Source organism: Zonotrichia albicollis, chromosome 26 (assembly GCF_047830755.1).
Source record: "Zonotrichia albicollis isolate bZonAlb1 chromosome 26, bZonAlb1.hap1, whole genome shotgun sequence".
In the NCBI taxonomy this organism is placed as follows: Eukaryota; Metazoa; Chordata; class Aves; order Passeriformes; family Passerellidae; genus Zonotrichia; species Zonotrichia albicollis.
The window spans coordinates 8,917,616-8,937,728 of record NC_133844.1 but is presented as its reverse complement, the minus strand read 5'-3'; the positions used below and the strand labels follow the sequence as shown (position 1 = coordinate 8,937,728).

Below are 20,113 nucleotides of genomic sequence, written 5' to 3'. Positions count from 1 at the left end.
ATTTGAGATGTCTGGAGGAACAAGGAGTGATGCCCAGGGAGTGTGAGAGGCTCTGAAAACACAGAATTGCCTGATGAGGTGGATCAGTCATCTCCTCTCTGGAGATGGTTGGCAGTGCCTCTCCCACGTGTGGAGCTGCAGCTGATGTGCTTTGAAGTGATGCAATTATCATCTCCCAGAGCTGCCCTGGGGGCCTCTGGAGAGCCTCTCACAGCATCTGGGCACTCTCCAGGCAGGTGAACTCCTTGCACATCTGCCTTCGTGTGGTTTCATTGCTTGGGGGTTTGTCTCAGGTGGATGACTGGAGTCTCCTGTGTGGTTTGTTTTGTTCCCCAGCCCTTTTCCTGTCCCTGTGCCTGAGCCCTCGCACCAGGAGCTCCCCCAGGTCTGCTCACCTTGCAGCTGAGCCCTCGGAGTGCTCAGGCTCTGTGCTGGGTCCTGCTTGCTTTGGTTTGATCCCCTCCACTCCTGTGTTTCATTGCCTCTCTTCTTTCCTGCCCACACTTACCAACTTCATTTCACCTTTTAAATTGAACTCCTGCTTCTAAACCCTGTCTCTGAAAACATTAAACAGAAACCTGTTCTAACACTCCTGCAATTCTAACCAGCCTCTCTGCTGTCTTTGCTTCTTTGCCCTTATTTCTCTCTATGCTGCAGAAGATACTAACCTGATATCAGGCTTTGATGCTCCTGAGGGCTCTGAAAAAGTGACAGAAGATGAGTTTGACCCAATTCCAGTGTTGATATCCAAAAATTCACAAGGTAAGCCAGGATGTGGGAGCGAAAAAGGGAAGGAAGAAAGGCAAGCAGTGAATCTATAAATGAGTTTTGGGGCAGTGGTGCTGCAGCACGGGGTTCCAGTCTGTGAGATGGGAGTGTGGTCCCTGTCCCAGCTCCCTGAGGGGCTCGGGGCAGCAGAGCCTGTGGCAGCTGCTGATTGCAGCGTGCTGGCCCCGGTGCCCTGGAGATCCTGCTGGGTACCAGAGAGCTGTGCTGAGTTCACTGAGCTGGGTCCCCTCCATGCAGGCTCCCCTCTGCAAGGGTTTTGTGATTACCTGGGGAGGTGTAAAGACAAATCCAGAACTTTTTTGTGTGTTTTGGGGGGGTTTTAAAGGCTTTTTTTGCCTTTTTTTTTTTTTTTTCAGTTAGGTCACAAAACCTTTTGGCTTCCCTAACTCCCATTCTTGGTCTCAGCAGGAATGTGCTGAACCTTGCTCTGCACCAGTCTTGGCTTTCAGAGGCTGACACTGGTTAGGAACAGTTCAGACATTACACACTCCTCTGGAAGTGAGGGATTTCTCCCAAGGCTGGGCCAAGACAGGGTTGGAAGCAGATGGACTCTGAGGTCCCTTCCAACCCAAACCATTCCCTGGCTCTCTCCTTTAGTACCCAAGCCCCAGTCCCACGACAGCCCAGTTCTCCTGGACGCAGCTCAAAGCACCCAAAGGTGCTCCTAAAATAGATTCCAATATTTGAAATTCTGGCCTGTCCTTTCTGTGGGCTCTGGGAGTGTTGAGTTTGTGTTAGAGATCCCTTAGCAAGGACAGGGCTCTGGATAAGCTTTGTGGAAGGAATGGGTTTGTAGGGATTTGCTGTGCTGGTTTGGTTTGGGGGCAGAGGGTGAACAGCAGGCAGGGGATTCATTGCTGTGCTGATGCAAATAACGAGAAGAGCTTGAGCAAATTCTCTGTTTTGCTTTGACTTTTTTCTTTCTTTCTTGATCTTGAACTTCTGAAACTGTCGTGTGTGCGTGTGTCCTGCTCAATACTGAATTCCTATCTCTCACACTTTCAGGTGGGCATTCTAGAAACAACAGTGGAAGCTCTGAGTCCAGTCTTCCCAACATAGCCAGGTCTCTGCTGCTGGTGGATCAGCTCATAGACCTGTAGCAGTGACACAGTAGCAGTTTGTGTACCTACCCACACCTCCGGTTTCCTTGCCAGAAGAGTTTCCTTCCTTGTGCTTCTTTGGGGCTTTTTTTTTTTTTCTTTTCTTTTTTCTCCTTTAATTAAGAGAAAAACCTGCCAACAGGAGACAGTCCCCCAGCTCTCTCGCTGTCCCCCATGGCCTGGGGAGGGTTTGGCTCAGCTCTGCAGTAGCCTGGTGTGTGTCAGGCTGGTGGAGCCCCGTGGGTTCCCTGGCCCTGCTCAGGGGGCTGGGGCTGCTCTGGGACCCTGCCCCAGCCTGCTGTCCCCGAGCAGGGCGTGAGCAGTGCAGCCCCAGCTGGGCTTTGTGCTTTGTGCTTTGGGCTCTGGGCTCTGTCTCTGTTCCCCACGCCGGGCAGGGCCGGGGGACAGCGGCAGGGACACCCCTGAGTGCAGGACAGGGGCAGCAGAGCTGGGGCTCTGAATTGCTGCAGAGCAGGGGCAGCCCCGGGTTCCTCCCGGCCATACCCTGGGCATGGTGCACATGAAGAGTTTTCCAGCTGCCCCCAGCTCTTGGTTTGCTGTTTGACAATCCTGCTGGGAACTAACTGCTCTTCCTGGGGGAGGGAAAACAGAGAAAAGGAAAAAGAAAAAAAAACAGATTGTTAAAGCTGCAGAAATGACCCTAAGTGAAGCGTGACAAGGTTTTGAACCAAATCCATGTGAGTATGGCTGTGACCAGTGTTTCACTGACCTTTTTTGGGGTGAAAAGGGCGCTGTGGCAGCAGCAGATGTATTTTCTGTGACTTCTTTTCTGTGTTTGACTGGAAAAAAAGAAACTCCCCTCAACCTACTGTAAATGGTGTATGAAACAAATTGTCCTCCGGCTGTTTGTCTATTTTTAATCCTGGTTTTAGTCGAGCATCTGGTATCTGTTCTGGGTTCTCCATTTTCTCTTGTAACTGCTATAGTGCACCCCAGTTCAGTATGGAGCCATTGTTTCAGTAGACAAAGATTCCTGTGGGCCTCTCTCCACCCCAGTCTCTGTGACCACGCATGCCCTGGGTTCAGGTGGTTTGAAATCAGTGCTGCTACAACTCGATGGGTTCTCCCTTTTCCTCGCCCCTCGCTTGGTTTGTCCGTAGCTGGATCCGCTCAGCTCGTTCTCCTTGGCTTCCCACCGAGTCTGGAATCTCTCTCTCGTGTTTGAAAGCCCTCTCTGAGCAGAAGGACTCTTCCTCTGTAGTGGAATCCCCAGCTTCCTGCTCCCCGTGTTTGTGTTTGTAGCTGTATTAGTGGCGGTGCAGTTCCCCCGTGCGAAAGTGCGAGCGACTGAATGTGTCTGTGCTGACCTCGCTGGGAAGGGAAGAACCCCACGTTTGTGACTCCTCCTCTCCTCTCCTCTCCTCTCCTCTCCTCTCTCCATCTCCTCCCAGCCCCACACTTAGTTTAACAAATTCTGTACATAGAGCTCCCATCGGTTGTGTCTCTACATTACTCTTCTTTTAAAACCTACACTTACTAATAAAAGTATTGCTTACGTGTGTTGTATCATTACATGTGTATACTGCACTTTCCAAGAGAAGCTTTACATGAGAACTATGGAAATGACCTTAGTAAAATTGTGGATAGAACTTTATTATTTTTTTGTTTTATATTCCTAAAGCACAGGCGAGCTGGACTGGAAAACACGAAGATGCTATAGATAGAAAGTTATTGTATAGTCAGATACTGAGATTATATGAAAAGAGAATGGATTTTAAAAAGTAACCATCTACTGTATATTAGAAACAAAGATTTCTGTGAATTAAAGTACTTTTAAAGAATGTTTAAGATTTTAAATCTAATGGCGCTTGTTCAAGGGTTCTGGAAAAAATGACAAATGCACTGGGTTGTTAATAATGCTATTAAATAAGCAGATGTGAATGTTTATTTTATTGCTTTTTCAAGTAGCTGTTCCTGGGTGTGGGTGGAAATGTGATATTCTGGAGACTGTTCTTAGACCTCCTTCATCAGAAAATACTCACCATGTGCTTGCAGAGCGAATGGGATTGAGAGATGAGTGGAGATTGGGGATTCATTTTAAACTCCAGAAGCTGCGAGTGAGCCACGGCTCTGGGCTGGGCTGGTGCTGCCCAGAGCCGAGGGGTTTGTGTGAGAGCCTCACCCACCCTGTGTCCCGTGGGCCACGTTTGGTGTCCCTGGGGGCAGGGTCAGTGCTGGGGCTTGGCCGGAGCCAGGGGGGCTGTGCTGGCCCCTCTGGAGGGCTCTGGGCTCAGCAGGGCTGTGCTGCTCTGCCCTCGGGGCTGCAGCTGCGGTGACGGTTCTGGGGATCTCCTGTCCGGCCCAGGCACAGCCACGGCACCTGGAGCAATTCCCCTTCACCCCCCGCTCTGCTCTGGCTCTGGGTGGCAGAGGTTCCAAGGAATGGTTGGAATTTGGTGTTGGTTACTCTGAGGGGCCCTTGGAACCCCGCTGTTCGTCCTTAACCAGATGAGCTCAGTCAGCCTCCCCATTTCTGACACAGCCACTGTGTCGGGAGCATCTGTCCCAGAACAGGAGCTGCCCCTCCCTGGCTCTGGACTGTCCAGGTCCTCTCAGGACCCTCTGGGACCTCCTTGGCCAGGGCTTCAGGTGCTGTGCAGCCACTGGGACACTGGGTGGGAGAACCCTGGCTTGGTGAGAGATCTTCCTCCTCCTCCAGCCTCCTCCTCACAGCCCAGGGCAGCTTGAGCCAGTCTGTGTGGAGCAAAGTCATTTCTAGAGGGAGCTTCTTGTAAAGGAGCCATAATGGTGTTCTTTGGCCTAAAAGCTGTGCAAAACCACCTCGTTTAAAAATCCACTCACTGTGCTGGCCCTGGGGAGCCAGGAGGGGCTGCTGGATGGGCTTGTGCTGGGGACATCCCTGCTCTGGGGACATCCCTGCTCTGGGGACAGCCCTGTTCTGGGGCTGGGCTTGTTCTGGGGACATCCCTGCTCTGGGGACATCCCTGCTCTGGGGACATCCTTGTTCTGGGGACAGCCCTGCTCTGGGGACATCCCTGCTTTGGGGACAGCCCTGCCCTGGGGACAGCCCTGCTTTGGGGACAGCCCTGCTCTGGGGACATCCCTGTTCTGGGGCTGGGCTTGTGCTGGGGACAGCCCTGCTCTGGGGACATCCCTGCTCTGGGGACAGCCCTGCTCTGGGGACATCCCTGCCCTGGGGACAGCCCTGTTCTGGGGACAGCCCTGCTCTGGGGACATCCTTGTTCTGGGGACATCCCTGCTTTGGGGACATCTTCCAGAATGAGGCTGCTCCTGGCGTGCAGGGCTCAGGAGTTCATCCCTGCCGGGATGTGCTGTGTGGGTTGGCATGCCAGAACTGCAGCATTGAATTCCTCATCCTCTGGAGCTGAAGGCTCTGGATGTGCCTCCAGGTGTCCCACTGTGATGGCTTTGAGCAAACACTTAATCCTGCAGGTTGTGCAGTGCCACAGGTGTCCCTGACTCTGGGGCCGTGCTGTTCCTCCTTGCTGGCAGGGCTGGGTGGGGGTAGTTCTGGACTCTTGTTCAGAAGCAATCATGGAATTGCTTCTAGAAACTGGAACAGAGGAATTGGAGTTCAAGGAAAACCTGCACAGTGCAGGAATGAAGGAGTGATAAGTCTTTGACCCCTTTACAGTTCCAAACTAGTAATGCTGCTCACTGTGCTGGTGTTTAGCTGCCTGTTCCTGGATGTTGAGTCCTGCCTGACCCTGGCTTGATGAAATCAGGAGAGTTTCCTGGTGGAAGGGGAGCTTTAGACTCCAGGAGTTTCTCTGTCTCCCCTGACCTTTCTTTTGACATCCTCACCATTGTGGTGACTGCTCTGCCTCTTGCTAACAGGGAGTAAATCTTTTCTAGTCTTCCTCTTGGTTATTCCAGTGCTCTGCCACTTCAGGGCACTGTTTTCCTTGGAAGCTGGGGAAACTGCAGGTGCCAGGGCTGTCACCTGGGGCAAAGCTCTGAATACCTGCAGAGTGTGTTCCTGGGGTGCTGAGTGATCAGAGGCGTTTAAAGGTTCTCCCTCTTGAAAAAGAGCCTGAGTGTAGCTTGGAATCTTCCCTAGTGTGTATAGCTGACCCTGGAATCAAATATTACACTGGTGTTGTGCAGCAGAAAACTGCTGCTGAGCATTTGGTGCCCTTTTCACATGAATGGGCAGAGAGATCAGAAAAAGGAGTTTTTCCCAGAACAGGGCATTCTGCTTCTTGTGCTGTGTCCCCACATTGAGGGCTGTGTGCTGCTCAGCAGATGGGTTCATATGCTGTCCTCCCTCTCTTACCCTGTCCCAAATGGCTTGTTGGGCACGAGTTAGACAGAAGATTGCAGGCAGCTGTGCTGTTGTGGTGCAGAGCGGGCCCTTGGTGCCCCTGCTCTCCATGCTGAATGCCTTTTCCCCTGGGCCAGGGGCAGCTGGTGCTGCTGTGGCTCAGCTGTGGCTCAGAGTGTCCCAGTGTCCCTGGCCAGGGTGGCACAGCCTCCTGGCACCTGTGCTGCTCCTGGCATCTGAGTGGCCCCTGAGGGAAAACCAGTGTGGAGAGCAGGGCTGCAGGAGACAGACAGAGGGGATTTTGGGGAGTGGCTGCTCCAGTGTGCTCATACCTGCTTTGTTAGCCGTGTGCTGTACCAATAAATGCTGGTTCTGATGCCTCACGAGTGGGTCTGTGTCTTTCCTTGTGAGCAGTGATGGAGGAGGGGGTGTTGTGTGTCTCTGGTGCCCCAGGGCTGTCATGGGTGTGTAAACATGAACAGTTAACCGGGCAGTTTTCCCTGGGTGAGGTTCTGGCACTGCAGGGTGTGTTGGTTGGTGCCTTGCTGACCCTGGGTACCACCCAGCCTCCTCACCCTCCTTGTTCTTCCTGCAATTCCTGCTGTTTTGGTTTTCTTGTGATTTTCTCCTATGCTCTTGCTAACGAGTCCAATGACACTTCTAAGCTGCCCGTAGTTCTGTGAAGGTAAGAGATCTTCTGTTTTGTCTGTGTGAGTCCTAAGGCAAACCCGGCCTGCTGGTGGCTCCTGGAGCTGGAGAAGGGCAGGACAGCCTCTCCCTGCACTGCCTGGTTGTGCCAATGCAGAAACCAGCCAGGTCTTGGAGCTCTGAGCCTTGAGCTGAAGTCAGGCTATGGAGTGGTTAAAAACCAGTTGTCTGGCAGTGGTTAAAAGGAATAGCTGCTACTAAAACAGCTGCTACTTAGGATTTACTGAAAGCTGTAAGCTGACCTTCAGTCTTTGAAATGGGCCTGTTATTTAGCAGGTTTTGGGGCATCCCCACAAGCAATTCCACATATCTGTGGCCAGGCCAAGCAGTAGATGTGCTTGGAGAGCAGCAGTGCAGGATGGAAGAACAGAACCTGTCTGTCTGCTGGAGCTTCCCTCGGGCAGCAGCGTTGGGAAGGGAAACTCTCTGTGCTGGTGGTGTTGTCGGGGTGGGAGGGAGAGGAACCTGGTGGGATGGTGCTGTGTGTGCCCATGCGTGTGTCAGACATCTCCCATCCTCTCAGCAGTGGTACCCGTGTTGCCAACGCTTCCCTGGCATTGTGTTTTCATTGATTTGCCCTCCCTCTCCTGCCCATTCTCCATGCATGGTGGTGGTTTCCATCTGAGCAGTGTGACATTCCTGTGCAGTGTGCCTTGCTGTGGCTGCTGAGCTGGCTCAGTAACTCCCTTCTCTTGTGTTTGTAGGTGTGCAGAGGGATCCGGGCCGGTTCCCACAGCTCTGCAAAGGAGATCCTGGCACTGACGGACTCACCTTGTACAAGGGCCAGCCCGAGATGCTGCAGGTGAAACAGCACAACTCAGAGTCAGAGTACCTGGCCAGAGATGGTCCTTCAAGCAACAGCTCCTTCTACAGCAGCGAGGGAGAGGGGACAGACCACGAGGGAGACATCCTGGACTGCAGCGGCTCCAGGCCTTTGCTGATGGACTCGGAGGAGGAGGAGGAGACGGGCAAGCCGTGCCCAGGGTTCCTGCAGCCCGTGCCCAGGCACGAGGCCTCCAAAGAGGATGCCCAGCCCCAGGCCAGGGCAGGGGAGCCGCTGTTCCCGGCCTTCCAGTCGCTCAGCGGAGAGGTTTTCAACGAACCCGACGTGTTTGCCACGGCTCCCTTCCGCAGCTCCAGGAAGGTCCCCGATGAGGTGGATGTCTTTACCAAAGCTCCTTTTGTGTGTAAGGGCAGCGCAGCTCTGCGGCACCCGGAGGAGGCAGACGTGTTTCTGCGGGCCCCTTTCACCAAGAAGAAGAGCGTGGAAGAGCTGACTGCCCACAAGGAGCCGTTCTCAGCGCCCCTGTTCCTGAGCCCCGGGGGCGACGGCCGAGCCCAGCCCGCGTTCCCAGGCCTGGAGCCGGCAGCGCACGGCCCCGCGGGCTCGCCGAGAGCTCCGCAGGCTCCTGCTGCCTTCGCTCAGCCCGGCAGCGTGCAGCCCTGCCCCGGCAGAGCCGGCGAGGCCCAGGAGGGCAGCCCGGCCAAGGCAGCGCTGCCGGAGCAGGGCGATGCCCTGGGCCCCGTGGCCAGCAAGCCCTTCCGTCCGCAGTCCCTGGCCAAGTACTCGCGGCACTACGGCCCCGAGGACGGGCCGGGGCTGGAGGCCCAGCCCATAGCTGCCTACAAGGTGGTGTCTCAGACCAACAGGCAGGCCATCGCGGGCTCTGTGCCCCTGCTCCCTCTGTCTGCCAGGACTACGGAGCTGCCCGGCGCCGATCCCTTCGCCTCGGCGCCCTTCCCTTCCAGAGCAGCCAAGCAGAAGCCTTGACGTGCTGGGGGCTGTGCTGCCTCAGGAGCGCCTCGCGAGGGCCTCCCACCTCTTAGCTGGACTGAATGGCATAGCAATATATACATATATATATATAAAGTAATTATTATTTTTGGTCAGAACTCTATTTGCAGTGATATATAGTTGAAGCATTTAAGTTATGTTTGTCAGAATGCCTGGTTCTCAGGATCCTCGTATCCTTTCCAGTTGCTTCTCACCTTCCTCCTCTCACTGTCTTCCCTCCATTTATTTCTTTTTTTTAGATGCTTTTCTCAAACTACCAGTATTCCGTATTTTCTGGTCCTGGGTGGAGAAATGCACTACAAGATGAATTAAAAGGTTTATTAATTACAGAGCGAGTCAAGCAGGACTTGCTAATGCTCTGGAAAGGACATGATTTCACAGGTGAAAGGGTTTTTGTGACTTTTGCTCTCAGAGACATTCCTGGTGCCCAGCTCTGGGTGTGCAGGTGGGCGCTGTGCCCGCAGAGCCAGAGCCGTGCTGGGGTGTCTGGTGCCAGTGTGGCAGTGCAGATGGAGCAGAGCCAGGGCAGGGCACAGCTCTGCTCCCCCACCATGGGAACACCAGGCAGGGAAGGTGTCCTGAAGCCAGTGAAGCAATCAGGCTCTTACTGTTGCTGGAAAATCAAAGGGTCGTGCAAACAGTCAGGCAGAGCTTTCACTTTTACACTTGTATTTCCTGTCTGGTCTATACCAAAGTGTAGGACCTGGAAATCTGCTTATGGTGAAGGAGAAATGTGTATTTACAGTATTAAAAGTAGACCTTACGGGACATTTGTGATGTAAACAGCTCCATAACTGTCCTGATGTACCTCATGTGGTGTGACTCAGCAGAGGCCACAGCCCCCTTAGACTGGTTTATACTGGCAGAGAGCTCTGCTCAAAGTCACTTCTGCCTATTGCTTCCTGTTGGTTAAGGATGAACCTCAACAGAATCCATTTGCTCTCCTTCTGAAGGGTTGTTTTCTATCCCGTTCCCAAGAGCAGGGCTGTGGTGACTGAGGCATGGACTCAGCCTGGCACAGAAACTGAGGCGTTTGTTGGGAAAGGCAAACTGTTTTTATACCCTTCCATGAGATACAGTATTTCCTTAGATGGTAACTCTCACTGTGACACACATTGCCACTTCTGTCAGACCAGATCAGCTGTCAAAGGACTGGATGGCTGTCGTGGTGTTGGTGCATAGTGGTGGTTGGGGGCTCTCTGCCCTCCATCCCCACCTCCTGAAAACAGAAGTACTGTAGAGAACTTTCTGGGTTTCCCTTGACATGTTTCTTCAGCAAAGCTGACACTTTTACTCTGTTTTGTTGTTTAGTTTTCTGTTTAAATATACACCCGAAAGGTGGTTTTAGTTTTAATTACGTGTTCCCCCAGGCCGGTTGTTGCTGGAGTCAGTGAGAGACAGAGAACGACTGTGACAGCAAACTGTGAATTCAAGGGCAGTGCGTGTGAGGGTCACGGGCACACTGAGCCAGGAGCTGCCCTTGGGCTCTGGGGTGAGCTCAGGAGCTGCTGAAGGGGGGCCAGGCCTTGGTGCTGTGGGAGCCACGGGGGTCCAAGGTGTTCCCTCTGCTCGCTGGAGCTTCTCCTTCCTTCTCTTCATTTTTACTTGAAAAATTGCCTCTGAATAATTCAGTGCAGCTTCTGCCAGCGCCACGAGCTGATGCTGGGGAGCCTCAGCCTGTCCCTTCATGCTGGGAAAGGGAAGGTGCACCGGGCTGGCTGGGCCAGGGCAGGCTCCGTTTCCAGCTGGCATTTTGGCAGCTCCTCGCTCCTGCAGGCACTTTACACGAAGAGCAGGCTGTGGCTGTGCCCCAGAGCTCACCATCCTGCCAGACACATCCAGGGCTTAAACGGTTTGAAATCTCTTCTGGGGGTGCAGGCAGCTCGTTTGTATCTCTGCATGTGACTCATAAGGTAATGGGGCTTCTGGTTATGGCCAGAAAACTCAGTTTCAATGCCTGTTACTCTAATACCGTTCTCATTTCCAGCCTGTGTTCCTCCTAATCCTGCACTACCACTGCTGCAGCCTCAGCGTGATGAGTTGTAAGTGGAAATTTAATTTCCATAGCATCTGAAGCTCACTGTTTTAATGAATGTGGAAGAATCATGCTAATTATTTGCCACACAATCAGTGATCTTAATGAAGTGAGACTTATACAGACTCAGTGGGGTGTTTTGAATCAGTTTTATGAAAAGAACCACTGGTTTCTGTATGTAACACTGTAGTAAAAGGTGTTCACTGCCCTGGGTCCTCTGGTTATCACACCCCTGTGACAATCCCGCATTCCTGCTGGGAGAGGGACTGGCTCCTGGCTCTCACCCACCGAATGCACTAAAGTCTCTGTTCAAAGTGAATAATCATTGTTTCTGTGTGAGTAAAGCGAGCAGCTGGCTCTGTGCTCACTGCCCTGACTGCTGCAGGACTGTGGGGGCTGTCCCTGTGTCCCCTCTCCTGCTGTCACCCCGTGTGACACAGCACACAGCAGCAAAACCGGGTGAGATCTCCTTGATTGCTGAACTCAATCACTCCAAAGTGCTAATCGGTTACTTTAACTCAGCTTCCACCAAAGACTCTTGTGTTGGGGAGTTGAATTTTTGTGGGTTTTTGTTCCTTTCCTCACAGTGTTAAATCAATGCCTTGGAGCACACTGACAGACCCCAAAGCACTTTTACAGTAGTACCATGACACTGAAACCCTGCTCCAGTTCTGAAACACATTCCTGAAACCTGATCAGCTGCATTAGCGTTCCTAGAAATAACCCCAGGCTGTGGTTTCTGCTGTGGGTGGGTGAATACCCTCACACACACCCAGAAATCCCCCTGGCAGTCAGAGGGATAAGGCTGATCAGCGTCCCTGATCCCTCGCCTCCAAAGGGACGGGCTGGGAGGGCAGGGGGCTCGCTCTGGTGTGGGATGCAGCTGGTGGAGCATCCCAAACACCGAGTCTGGCTTTGGGAAAACTCCTTTGCGTCCAGGAGGAGCTGGGGGTGTCCGTGGTCCCCGGTGACCCACAATGAGACACTCGTGTCCCCAGTGCCCTCTGTTCCCCCCATGCCTGGCAGATCCCCGGGCTCAAATTTTGCACTCCGGTTGGGATCGTCTGTTCCTGGTAATCATGAAGAAATGTTCCACTTGTAAACTTATGTACATTTCATTAAAACTATATCTGATGACAAGCACCGTCTCCATTGTGCCTTCCTTCTCCCCTCCCCATGGAAAATATTTCTGCTGGACACAGGGAATCTGGCTTTTAATGAGTTCTTCCTACCTAAGTGCTGAACTGGGTTTGGATGTTTAATCTGGCAGCTGTGAAGTCAAGCTGATCCTGCTGCTTAAAGCAGAGGATATTTCAGTTTATATTCCAGAGAGAACGCTTCCTATGCGGGGCAGGACAGAGCCCTGAGCCCTCACAGTGTGCTGGTTAAACGTGTTTTCCGGTATCATTCAGCTGCCAAGACTCTCTTAAGTGCAAAATATTAATTGGGCTTTGCTGCACTCGTTAATTTAATTTCTCTCTTGATGTAAATGTCCATCGAGAGAGATTTTGTGCTGTGTTCTGGCTCTGCACAGCTCCTGGCAGGAGGGGACAGGAGAGGGAACGGGCTCAGGCTGGGCCAGAGAGGCTCAGGCTGGAAACTGGGAAAATTCCTTCCTGGAAATCAGGAAAATTGGTGTTAAAATTTTCCTTTCTGGAAACTGGCAAAATTCCTTCCTGGAAATCAGGAAAATTCCTTCCTGGAAAGGACTGCCCACCCTGGCACAGGCTGCCCCGCGCAGTGCTGCAGTCGCCATGCCCCACCTGGGGGGATTTAAGAGCCCTGTGTGTGTGTGGCACTCGGGCAGAGCGTCCGTGGCAGCCCCGGCCGTGCCGGAGCGGCGCTCGGTGGTCCCGGTAGCCCCGGCAGCCCCGGTCGGAGCCCGTTCCCTCACGCTCGCCGCCGCCATGGCCGCTGTCCCCCTCAGGCGCAGCCGCCAGGGGGCGCCGCGGTGCCCGCGCGGCCGCGGGGAGCGCCAAGATGGCGGCGGCGCGGCGGCTCTGCGCGGCGGCGGGGTTGGGCGGGCGGTAGGTGACCGCGGGGCCCGCGGCTGCCGCTGCCCCGGCGCGGCTCTTTCCCGGAGGGAGCTCGGTTTATTCCCGGAGGGGACCCCTCTCGCCCCTTCCCCACGCGACTGAAAAGGGGCCGCGTCGCGGTTAGCGGCACTGCGACCTCCAGGGCCGCCCCGGGTGCTCCTTGCTCTTCCCCTTCCTTTCTCCACCGCGGACGGGAGTGACGCTTCTTCCTGGCAGGCAGCGAGAGGCTGTTTTTCGTTCTCAGCCTTTTCCAGCCGCGAGCTGGTAGTTCTGTAGCTCCTGGGTGCTCAGCCTGTACACCTGGGGAGAGCCGTGAGGGGAAATTCCCCTCGCACCCGGCTCAGGATCCTGCTCTGAGGGGTAATTCCACACTCACATCCTGCTCCGAGGGGTAAATTCCCTCACACCCTGTGCCGTGGGGTAAATCCCCTCACACCCGGGACGCTGCAGCCGGCTGTAATTCCCCTCACAAGTGCTCAGGATGCTGCAATGAGCAGTGATTCTGCACACCACGTGTGCACAGGATAAGGCAATGAGGAGCTCTTACACCCTTCCCATTCCTGCATGTTCAGGGTTATGGAATAAGAGAAAGTTTCTCCCCCACAGCTGGCTCAAGATTAGGCAATGAAGGAGGATTTAGAGGACCCTGTAGTGCTGGGCACTGTAAAATGGGATATAATCATCATTAGCTAAAGGAGACCTTCCTTGCACATCCTGTTGTGGTTTCTACCTGCTCCCAAGCCCACAAAAGCAAGCAAATAACGCGATTTAGACCTTTTCTCTATTCCTGTGTCCTGCACTCACAGTAGGGATGTTCATTTCATGAGACAGAGCTTCTTTGGGACAGTGGAAATGTAGAATTTGGAAATTGTTACTAAAGTTATTTTTCTCTAGGTTCTGTCACATGCTGTTAAAAGGTCATAATCTGACAACTCGCCAGCCTTTCCACCAACTCCTGCAGAAGAAACCATCTCTTCCATCTGCAGCATGGCATCGTGCAGGTAAATACCAGTTAAATATGAACAGATGAGCACATTGTGTGGTTTTATGTCCCGTGGTAATGCTGAAAGTTTGCTTTTTAGTAAATAAACGTTAGCAAAGAAGATGAGCCAAGGTTCCTTTATTCCTGCTGTCTCCTGTGAGATGATGTGCCCGTGGGCTGGGATCACCCTGGGCTTGCTGAGTAATCAGGACTTGACTTCTATTTAAGCTCCTTAGGTTTCATTATGTTACTTTTCTTATTTGTTTTTGTCTTTGCAGTGAGAGGCATGTTTATTCAAACCCAGGACACACCAAATCCAAACAGCTTGAAGTTTATTCCAGGAAGGGAAGTGCTGGGGTCGAGGACTATGGAGTTTTCCACACCAGCTGCAGCTTATTGCTCACCTTTAGCAAGGTATTATTATTCCCTTTTAAATAGGGTTCAGAATAAAAATTTCCAAAGAATAAACAGAAGCTCCCTGGAGGAGAGGGAGGGAAGAGAAATATTTAATTATTTCAGATGGTTTGGTGCACTTACTCATTCCATGGTTTAAGTTTTGTCAAAATCCACTTGATTTAGTGATGCCAATGCTCAGTGCACGTACACCTGTTCCACGCGTAGAAATTCTTTCGAGTGGGTATTGTGAAATCACTTTTCTCATTTTCCATTACACATACTTTTGGGGTAGGATTTCTGATTCTTTCATTCACTGCATTTTTGATGTTTTCCAGTCTTCCAAGAGAATATGTTTTCTTCCCCTATAATTACAAAAACCACTTTTCTAGCCTTACACTGTATCTACTCCAAGTTCACCAGAATTTTTTTTTTCTGTAGGTGAAATAGTTGGGTTAACCATATTGTTAATATTAAAACTTAGTTAGATTGAGTGCATTTTTGCCCATTTTTCCCCCCTTGTGTCCTTAACAGACAGTTATTCCGGATTGAAGGAGTGAAAAGTGTTTTCTTTGGGCCAGACTTCATCACAATCACCAAGGTGAGCAGAGCAGGGATTCAGCTGAGTTGAGCTGTGTGGAGTGGCCACAGAGCAGATCCAGACAGGCACAGTGCAGCTCCAGAGGAGTGTCCATGAGTGCCTTTAATATAAACCAAAATAAGTTCAGGGAATGATAAATTGGTAAGTTGACAATCTTGAGTCTCTGAAAGAGTTGATAAAAATATGTCAAATAATAACATATTTTGGAGACTTTCACACCTTTTTGGCTAATACTTTAAAAGCACTTGCTTGGCTTGCAAACAAGGAGAGCCTTCTGTGGCTGTCACAGTCTGAGTCTGACTGAACGTCTGTGGCAAAGCTGGACGTGAGAGAACATAAACCCAGTGTGTGCATCAGCTGGGAGAGTCCATGGAGGCATTTTTAGTGTGAGAATCTGGGAATGCAGCAGCAGGCACGTTCTCTTCTTCATTCTTTTTCTGGTTCTCACAGGAGAGTGAAGACCTGGATTGGAACTTACTGAAACCAGATATTTACGCAACCATAATGGATTTCTTTGCCTCTGGCCTGCCTGTAGTTACTGATGAGGCACCCAGGACAGACACAGGTAAATCAAATCTTCAGGGGAGGCCGAGTCTGCCTTTGGGTTCAGCTGTTGTGACATCCAGGAGAGCCTCCACTTCTCCCTCAGGAAAGGAGAATTTAAATTTAAAACCTGTTAAAGTGACTGCAGGCAGGAATTTGCAGCCTGGAATTCTCTCAGTGTTCTGACTTGCACATTTTTCTTTTCCCAAGCTGCTTCAGAAGAAGATGATGAAGTTGTGCTGATGATTAAGGAGCTGCTGGATACAAGAATCAGGTAGTTTGTACTCCAAAGGAAGATATCCTGGCCCTCAATGCATTTTGGCCTTGCACTCTGCTGTGATTTCATTGGTGCTTTAACACAGCTTGAATTTAGAAGCTGGTGCTGGCTAATGAAGTTCTCAAGAGTGGCTGTGGATCCTGTTGTTTACCTGAGGAGTAATTTGGTGCTCATTAATTGCCTTCCACAGCAAACTGAAAGCAAAAGCAACTTGACATTTGAGGTGTAGGGGAAGATGTCTGTGTGTCTGTGATATCTGATGGTGACATCTTCCCTGGCTCACAAACTGCAGCAACCAGAAACTTTACTTTTTTTTTTTTTTTCTTTTTTTTTTTTTTTTAGCAGCTGCATAAACTGATATCACAGAATTTAAAAAAATTGTTTATCTCAGAGCAGACACACGGTGCTGGTAAATTTTCCTGACAAAGCAAGTAGAAATAAGCTGGAACATCTTTCCCAAACATTTGCACTAAGTGTTGAAACCAGAAGCTTTCTAGCAGGATATTCTCAGAAATTATCCATCAACCAGGCTACACATAGAGCATTTATTGTCCAGCAGATCAAAACTAAATGCAGAGGAGCTGTCAGAAGGTGCAGGATGGGGGGAATGTACATCTGAAAGGTCCTGTAGTGTGTCAAAAAGTTAATTCAAGTAAGAAAAATGGAATTTTACATCATGATCTTTGGCTTTCTGGAATGGAGACAATTTGCTGTGGTGAGTTTATAAATGTGTCAGGTTCACAGATTTTTCTGTGAGGACTGTAGCTCTCAGAGAGTTATTTTGGAAATCAGTATAAAGAGCTTCTGTTAGAGTAACTTGATGGTTTTAACTTGGTCTGGAAAAATGTTGCCATGGGGACAGAGCTACAATGCTGGGCATTTGTGGCTGGCAGAGGGCGAGCAGGGCTGCAGAAATGCTCGTGGCTCTGGGGTGAGCTTATCAGGAGCTGCTTCCTTCACCCTGGGCAGGATTAACCTTTTAGAGCTGGGGCTGTTTTCTGTCCTGCAGAAATTGTGGAGAACTGCATGTTTACTTATGGAAGCAGGGCTTCTTATCGCAGGTGACAGCTGTGCTGCACCCCGGGGGGACACGCCCTGAGGTGTTTACTGGCAGCACCTGGGGCAGCCATTGCCTCCAGGTGTTCCTCTGCCCTAAAATCTCCAGGCAATGCTGAGCTCTGCCCCAGGCTGTTCCTTTACCCTAAAATCTCCAGGCAGGGCAGGCTGAGCTCTGCCCCAGGCTGTTCTACCCTAAAATCTCCAGGCTGAGCTCTGCCCCAGGCTGTTCCTCCACCCTAAAATCTCCAGGCAAGGCTGAGCTCTGCCCCAGGCTGTTCCTCCACCCTAAAATCCCAATGCCTACAGAAAAGGTTTCTGTGTTAGATAGTCCAGCACAGCAGGAGTTGTTGGAATTGTGAACCAGCTGGTTGCAGAGAAATAGTGACTAAACCCCTCTGTCTCCGCAGTTACTGTGAATATTAAATATTGCTTTCCTGAGGGGTTCTGGCAGGATCCCTGTGGCAGCTCTGAGGTTAAGGGCAGTGCTGTGTTCCCTCAGGCCCACGGTGCAGGAGGATGGTGGGGATGTCATTTACAAGGGCTTTGAGGACGGCATTGTGCAGCTGAAGCTGCAGGGCTCCTGCACCAGCTGCCCCAGCTCCATCATCACCCTCAAGAGCGGGATACAGAACATGCTGCAGTTCTACATCCCTGAGGTGGAAGGCGTTGAGCAGGTGGGTTGGGAGACATCCCTGAGGTTTTATTTTCAGTGAAAAATGAGCTCTTTGTCCCTTTCCAGCAGGGGCAAAGAGCTCCTGTTAGGGCAAACCAGGGGTGTGTGATGCAGGTTTTCCAAGCCAGCTGGAGAGCCCAGAGCTGGACACACTTGCTGATACCTTTGTGCTTTGGTGACTTGATGCGATAAAAAGCAAGGAGCTTTGTCCCCTGAAATTCACATTTTTGGGTTTCTCATGAAATATCTGATCTCTGGAGCCATTGTTTCGTGGCCTTTGTGGTAGCTTGACCAGCTCCTGTAATTGAAGCTCATTTCCTCCTGGCATTTTGGGTTGCCAGTTTTTCTTACCTTCCTCCTGAACCTGCTGTTCAGTGGTGTGGAATAACCGCTGTTCTCCTTGGGCCCAGCAGGGATTTAATGTAATAAATCCTGCAGGACTGAGAGCTTAACCTGTTTATCTAAACCACTTCTGGGTTTGATTTCAGGTTGTTGACGACGATGATGACGTGGAGAAAGAAGCAAATTCTACTTGAGCTTCGTCACCTGTGGCCAAATAAACATTTACCTCCTGCTGTACGTAAAGCATCTTTGTGCTGAGGAACAACCAGATCTGCCTTGTCAGAAAAACAGTTGTAGCTACTGTGAGCGTGCACCATCAGTTCAAGCAGTTCACCCACTAATTTATTAAATGCCCTGGATTACAAAAAGATTCTTCTGCTATGTCTCTAGAAAGAAATGGTGGGCTCAGAAAACAGTAATGTGTTTCTTGTTTGTTTTTTCACACAGAAAGTTCAGTACTGAAAGAAAGAGAAGGGAGAAGTTCCTTGGCTTTTGTGTGCAATAGCAATATTAAGCGTGGGACTGACAGGACTGGCTGCCCTTACTCTGTAAATGGGAGCTTCAGGAATGTTAATTTTATCAAGTCTTGTTAAAAAGCTGCTGATTGCTATCAATTTTTTTTGTGTGAAAGATAACCTATAATATCAGCTGTTCATTTCTGCCATGGCTTTGTGAAGTTACCACTGTGCAAACCATAGCAACAGAAACAAAACAGGTTGGTTATAAAAATCATACCTTCTAGAGCAAATGTTAGAGAAGAATGATCCTTATCAGCTTCAGCAGGAAGACTAACGAGCTCAGTTAGCAGTAAAATCGTTCAGCCGGCGTGCAGCAGCTGATTGCCCAGCACGGGGAAGGAGGGCCCGTGTTTGTGCTGCTGCTGCCACATCCTGTTTGCCCTGGCCGTGGCAGAGCAGGCTCCTGCCGTCCTGCACACACGGCAGGGCAGTGTTTGCTGCTCTGACGCTGGAACGCATCAGTGGGGCTCTGCAAGGAGCTCTGTTTGCTCTGTGTGTGGGGGAATGGTTTGTTCCTGGTGCCTGGCTCTGTGACAGGAATTCTGGTCCTGCTCTGTGCTGCCACCTCAGCTGAGGTTGTGCTCCTCGTTTGGCTTAGGATTGCCTTGAGAGCCTCTGGTGTGTTCCCCTCTTTCCTCCCTTCCCAGGGTAATTATTCCACTGATAAATCCCTAAACAGGATCAGTTCAGCTGCTGGAGAATCTCCTCTAGAGCACCACATCAGCATGTGGTAACTGTAAACTGCCTATTACTTGGGAGAGATTTGAAAATAAATATTTTAGCTAAATAAGCCAAATATTTCCTCAGCTTTCAGTAATCACCCAGAGTTGTTTGACTCTGGCAATCGGTGTGAAATGACCATGTTGTCTTTGAGTCTCTGGTGAGCTGCTCGGGGTGTTGGTGACAGAATTCCCTGCTGCAGGGCAGGGAAGGTGTCCTGCTTTGAAGCTCCAGGCTTCTCATGTTCCTGAGACCTTCTCCTCTGCTCTGTGCCCAGCCAGGTTCTGGCAGCAAGCTCAAAATACAGTTATTTTCTGTGTCCTGATGGTGTGGGTTGTTTTCTGTGCTTTTGAAGGAAATAGTTCTTTATTGAAATTCTAGTGTAATATAAAGCAGAATGAATGGCATTTCTCTTAAGGCATTGCTCTCTTTTGTAACCTCAGGCTTTTAATAAGTTTCCAAGCAGGGTTTGGTGGGGTGGCTGCAGACAGACAGACAGACCGATCTCTCCATCTGCACGGATGTCACGCCTTGGTCAGCCACGCCTGTCCCAGTTGGCTTTGCAGATTCGTCTTAATGGTTTCTTTCTGTGGCCTGTGAATGGGAGCTGTTGTGGAGCAGGGCTGGCGAAGGAAGGAAGGAAGGAAGGAAGGAAGGAAGGAAGGATGGATGCCGCCCGTGTGACGGGCTCGGGGCGCCTGCGGGGCCGCTCCTTCCCTGCCCAGCCTCGGCTGCATCCCGTGATCGCCAGACCCCGAGTGCAGCGGGAGCGCCCGGGGTCACCCGTGGGTGCCGCTCCTGCCTGGCGCCAGTGGGAGTTACCGGGGGAACGGCTGCCAATTACCGGGAAGGGTCTGGGAAAATGGGGTACCCCGGGCTGGGGGGCTGGGAAACACCGGGAAGGGTCTGGGAACGGAATACCCTGGTCTGGGGGCTGGAAATTCCAGGGAAGGATCCGGGAACGAGCATCCCCGGTGTGGGGCTGGGAATTACCGGGAATGAATTGGGAACGGGCATCCCCGGTGTGGGATTGGGAATTACCGGGAATGAATTGGGAACGGGCATCCCCGGTGTGGGGCTGGGAATTACCGGGAATGAATTGGGAACGGGCATCCCCGGTGTGGGGCTGGGAATTACCGGGAAGGCTCCGGGAGCGCTCTCCCCCCGGCCAGGGGGCTGGGGGTCACCGTGTCTCTCGGGGCGCGGGCCCACCCCGTGTGCCGGCGCTGTTTCCACCCCGGGGCCCGCCCGGCCCGCCCGGCCCCCGCGGCGGAC

At 51.6% G+C, this 20,113-nt stretch overlaps 2 protein-coding genes and 1 long non-coding RNA gene across 8 annotated transcripts in view; 2 read left to right on the top strand and 1 right to left on the bottom strand.

Moving 5' to 3' along the window:
- AAK1 (AP2 associated kinase 1) overlaps window positions 1-11,835 on the top strand; it is a 56,157-nt gene extending 44,322 nt beyond the window's left edge. For 3 of the 5 annotated variants that reach the window (XM_074559130.1, XM_074559129.1, XM_074559128.1), the window contains one exon: window positions 7,569-11,835. In XM_074559130.1, coding sequence (XP_074415231.1) covers window positions 7,569-8,635 — 1,067 coding nt within the window. In that variant the 3' untranslated portion in view covers window positions 8,636-11,835. Of the gene's footprint in view, window positions 1-657; window positions 763-1,794; window positions 2,569-7,568 lie in introns of those variants that run through there. The other 2 variants (XM_074559132.1, XM_074559131.1) reach the window with 1 other exon arrangement.
- Window positions 11,836-12,610: 775 nt separating this feature from the next.
- On the top strand, window positions 12,611-19,164 carry NFU1 (NFU1 iron-sulfur cluster scaffold). 2 transcript variants are annotated; one of them, XM_005496965.3, is made up of 8 exons: window positions 12,611-12,721; window positions 13,625-13,731; window positions 13,991-14,126; window positions 14,640-14,706; window positions 15,157-15,271; window positions 15,460-15,523; window positions 17,085-17,259; window positions 17,747-19,164. In XM_005496965.3, the coding sequence occupies exons 1-8, from the start codon at window positions 12,675-12,677 to the stop codon at window positions 17,792-17,794; spliced, it is 759 nt and encodes a 252-aa protein (XP_005497022.1). In that variant the 5' UTR covers window positions 12,611-12,674; the 3' UTR covers window positions 17,795-19,164. The 2 variants fall into 2 exon arrangements, with proteins under 2 accessions (XP_005497022.1, XP_074415238.1); XM_074559137.1 differs by lacking the exon at window positions 17,085-17,259.
- Window positions 18,051-20,100, bottom strand: LOC141731899 (uncharacterized). Its single transcript, XR_012583802.1, has 2 exons — window positions 19,976-20,100; window positions 18,051-19,432 (listed from the first exon to the last, which is right to left on the bottom strand). It is a non-coding gene; the product is annotated as an uncharacterized LOC141731899 (long non-coding RNA).
- Window positions 20,101-20,113: the final 13 nt, after the last annotated feature.

Bases quoted from the DNA above. Each gene is read 5' to 3' on its own strand.
- NFU1 (XM_005496965.3), top strand. From the start codon at position 12,675: ATGGCGGCGGCGCGGCGGCTCTGCGCGGCGGCGGGGTTGGGCGGGCG. The intron at 13,732-13,990 runs GTAAATACCAGT...TTGTCTTTGCAG, and splicing joins TGCAGCATGGCATCGTGCAG to TGAGAGGCATGTTTATTCAA. The intron at 14,127-14,639 runs GTATTATTATTC...TGTCCTTAACAG, and splicing joins TATTGCTCACCTTTAGCAAG to ACAGTTATTCCGGATTGAAG.